Below are 3,887 nucleotides of genomic sequence, written 5' to 3'. Positions count from 1 at the left end.
GCAGGTGAGAGTGTGCGGTTTCGTGGATTTCGCGCGCTTTCGCGCGCTTTCGCCAACTCTCCCGCGCGAAATCGAGTTCATTAGTGCGTTCACAAGGCATCACACGAACAAGTCGCAAAAGGCTGGCGTTGAAGTTTAACCGTTGTAGTATTGTTTCTTTTGTTGGATTGGATCGTGTTTGTGCAGTGTGACAAGTGAAGCATGGATTTGCCCACCCGATTCTTGAATGCTACAGGAAAATGGCGGAAGTGTACTAGCAGAATACCCATCCTCGATAATAATATGTTCATATCTACCGAAGAAACGGACTTACAACAAAATGCAAACTTTTGAAGGTTGAATCTTTTTTTCTGAGGGCTGGGCTTTCCTTGTCGGTGTGTGGTATTCTGCAATTTATGAGATTCGTGTTGTCGAAAACAAAACAAAACAAAACCTGCTCCCAAGATTTCTGAACAATGAGCCTAATCATTCGGAAGGAGGAATCATTTCATCTCGACTATATCGCCAATGCCTGGCTATGGGGCGCCCTGCAGTGTGGATACGAAATTGTGATTTCAAAAGATTGTCAGTTGTGAAGTGAAACATTCCGTTTGATGATATTTTATAAATTGCAGTGCTGGAGTTGACCGACGATCAGTTTGAAAGGTTGCACAGTTTGGCTTACAGTAAATGCTCCTCTGCTACAATTATACAGCCCAGTTTTACTTCAGTATTATCGCCACCTATATAATAGTATTGCAACTGATTAACAAATTGTCCTACATCGACGTGAATGAATTGAATATACATTAGTACTAGGAGGCTTTTCAATATTGCAAGAACATTTACCAGAACCGAATGACGGAAATGGCAGCTATTTCTCTAGAAATGACGACAGAGCACTCAGTCACCGTGGTGACGCCGAGACCTCTGCGATGCATAGGGTCCACGTGTCTGTCCCAAGGCCAGATCATCGCATTCCTCATCTGCGACATCCTCCTCGCTATCGTCATCCTCACGGGCAACGTCCTAGTCATCTCCAGCGTCATCCGCACGCCGGCGTTGCAGACGAAGAATAACGTTTTACTCGCGAGTTTGGCTCTTGCCGACTTCATGATGGCGGCGATATGTATCCCACTCGACATCGTCGCCGCGCTGGGTTTCAAGCCCGACATCTCCGCCTATACGTGCCTATCGTTGAGTGCCCTCATCGGCAGCATGGTATTCGTGACCGTCTTCCATATATGCGCCATTGCCTTCGACCGCTATCTGGCCATTACGTCGCCGCTGACGTACCACCAGACGATGACCAAACTGCGAGTCGCAGCTCTTATCGCCTTTGTGTGGCTACTCACGCTCGTCTTGGGCGGCGTTACCTTTATCCGGAATAACACGAGCCAGTTCCAAACGAGTTGCGATCTTCTCTACATCCAGGCCAAGGAGTACCGCATGTCCGTGGTCGTCATCTGCATCATCACGCCTTTCACCCTCATGTCCTTCATGTACTACCGCATCTTCATCGTGGCCCGTAGTCATCGACGTCGCATTGCCGCACTCGAGCGCTTGACGGAGTCGAACCCGATGGCGAGGGACCATAATTTCTCCAGGATGAAGCGAGACCTGAAGGCGGCGATGACGCTCATCCTCGTTTTCGGGGTCTTCATCTTCGGATGGACACCGGCGACGTTCATGACGGCCATCGACTTCTTCATACCGGACATTCGTATCGACGAAATCTACGTCTATGAGCTGATGTGCTTCAAGATAGCCTTCTCGAACAGTGCGATGAATCCGATGATATACGCAGCCAGAAACGAGGAGTTTCGACAGGCTTTCGTCCGTCAGCTGTCCGTGATTTTCAGGTGCAGGTCCTGGGAGCGATTCACGAGAGACCGATCGAGAACAGAGGCGTGGAGCCGCAAAAGATCCGTGTCCACTCTTTCATCTGCCCTGTCCTAAACGATTTTCCTTCATCTGCATAGTTCTGTGCTGACGTCATGACAGTATGCCATTGCTGTTATTTTCCACCTCTTCGACGTCCTCTTCGACGATGGTTATTGATGCACAGAAAGATTCTTGTTCTGAGTTGTGATGAACGCCAAATATCCTTCCACAGCAAAACACTTTCGATGTCAGTAACTTTGCTAAACTGTGTGTTATTTAGCGAGCAAGACATTTGCTATTGCATTTGATGATTTCTAATCTAATCTTTATTACTACCGCAAGTCTATATGACGGTATCTGAAGTTTGTAACGTCAATAATTATGAATATTGTACGCTGATAATTATCATGAAACATGGACAATGTCAACCATTTTCAATGTCTTGATTGCAGTCAGAATGTACTAACCAATCTTGGACGATGCAGTGTATCGAGTCTTTCATTATCATTATCATTAACGCACGGAGGGCTCTTTGCTACTCCAGTAACTCGGCTGGCGCCGTTTTTATTAAAAGTGTGTGTGATGGGTGCAGTTTTAGATTTCTGGTACCACTTTCGGGTTGCATCAGGTGGCAAGCAAGCAAGCAAGCAAGCAAAAAAAAAGGGGGCCTTTGGTGGCAATTTTTGATATAGGGGTCATTCGGCTTAAAAGCAAAAACAACAACAACAACAAAGCTTCACAGTAAAAAAGATGTACTATGTAGTGACAACCTTGTTGCTTTTACCCAGATGGAAAGAGTTTTACTAGCCTTTTGCAAAGACAGTTAGCAATAATTTGTGAACTCGCGAACGACGATCGGAGCGAGCTACGCTTGCCGTAACTGTGCACGTCTACAAATTATTACGAGCTGCCTTTGCACAAGGCTACAGTTCTACAAATACGAAGTCTCAGTCGATGGTTTATTCCGCAATATTAAAGTACTGAGCACTACCGGGTTTCAGTAAATTGGATAAAATAGTTTCTAATGATATTAAATTTGAAATACCCAGCAGGGTTATCAATTACTATAGCAACTCATTCGGCAACGGTTTATGGCTGATTACAATGCGCGCATGAATGAATTATCACTGCATTTTTGTTATTTGGCACTTTAATACATTAACACTCCTGCAGTCGCAACTGTTTCATCATTAATGACACGTACCATGATGTCTATTTTTTTCAATGCATTGCTGTTATTTTTTGCCTGTCATGATAAATGAGTTCCTGATATTTGGAACGAGAAAAAAAAATGGTTAACAAACCACGAATGCCGTAGACTGTTCAATCCAGAGGCGAACCCATTTTTCACAGGTAACATTGGAATCTGGTTTCTCAGTCTTTCCGATGGGAGATGCCTCACTGCTGTTTGTCGATGACTGAGGGACATTATTTATTTTTGGACACCCCTCTTGTGAAGTTGGAGCTCCCTGTTCAGGATTAAGGTGAAGGACTGCTGGTTTTGCCGTACGGCTTTTACACACTGGCCGTTGTGGAGGTGATCGTATAGTCAATCCGCCCTTTACCCCATTTTTAAAGCAAACTGGGATTTTTCAATATGATTGATGAAATGGACATTTCGATATTTTCTATTGCATAGCGTCAATGCATTTCGTTTAATTCATAAAAAAACAATACGTATCTTTGAAGAAGGAATTGATGAAAGTCATTTGTAAAACGTCAGTGTATCATTGCACTGATAGCTAACAACACGCATATATGGATGAAGAATTCGACCTTTCTAATCCTTTCACGCTTCTCACATTGCGTAGAAGACGATAATGTCTGCCTCACCGCTGTAAAGAGGTGTTTTGTGTCAAGAGGGCAAAATACTGCAATACCGTATGTCAAGAAAAATAAAACGGGACCCTCCGTAATGACAACTTTAAAAATAGTGAATCAATCCAAATGCAATTTCAGGATAAGGAACTATAACACAGTGCCCACATCTTACCAAAAAACAACAACATTCAATTTGCTTCAGT

The 3,887-nt window shown here is 44.1% G+C and overlaps 1 protein-coding gene across 1 annotated transcript; it reads left to right on the top strand.

Moving 5' to 3' along the window:
• The first annotated feature begins 867 nt into the window (after positions 1-867).
• On the top strand, positions 868-1,938 carry LOC139742273 (adenosine receptor A2b-like). Its single transcript, XM_071652852.1, has one exon. The coding sequence runs from the start codon at positions 868-870 to the stop codon at positions 1,936-1,938; it is 1,071 nt and encodes a 356-aa protein (XP_071508953.1).
• The last annotated feature ends 1,949 nt before the right edge of the window (positions 1,939-3,887 follow it).

Source organism: Diadema antillarum, unplaced genomic scaffold, assembly GCF_040938485.1.
Source record: "Diadema antillarum isolate AM-2024a unplaced genomic scaffold, OU_Dant_1.0 seq00000993_RagTag, whole genome shotgun sequence".
Lineage (NCBI taxonomy): Eukaryota > Metazoa > Echinodermata > Echinoidea > Diadematoida > Diadematidae > Diadema > Diadema antillarum.
Note: the sequence above shows the minus strand (reverse complement) of the source record. Positions and strands in the feature narration are given on the sequence as shown.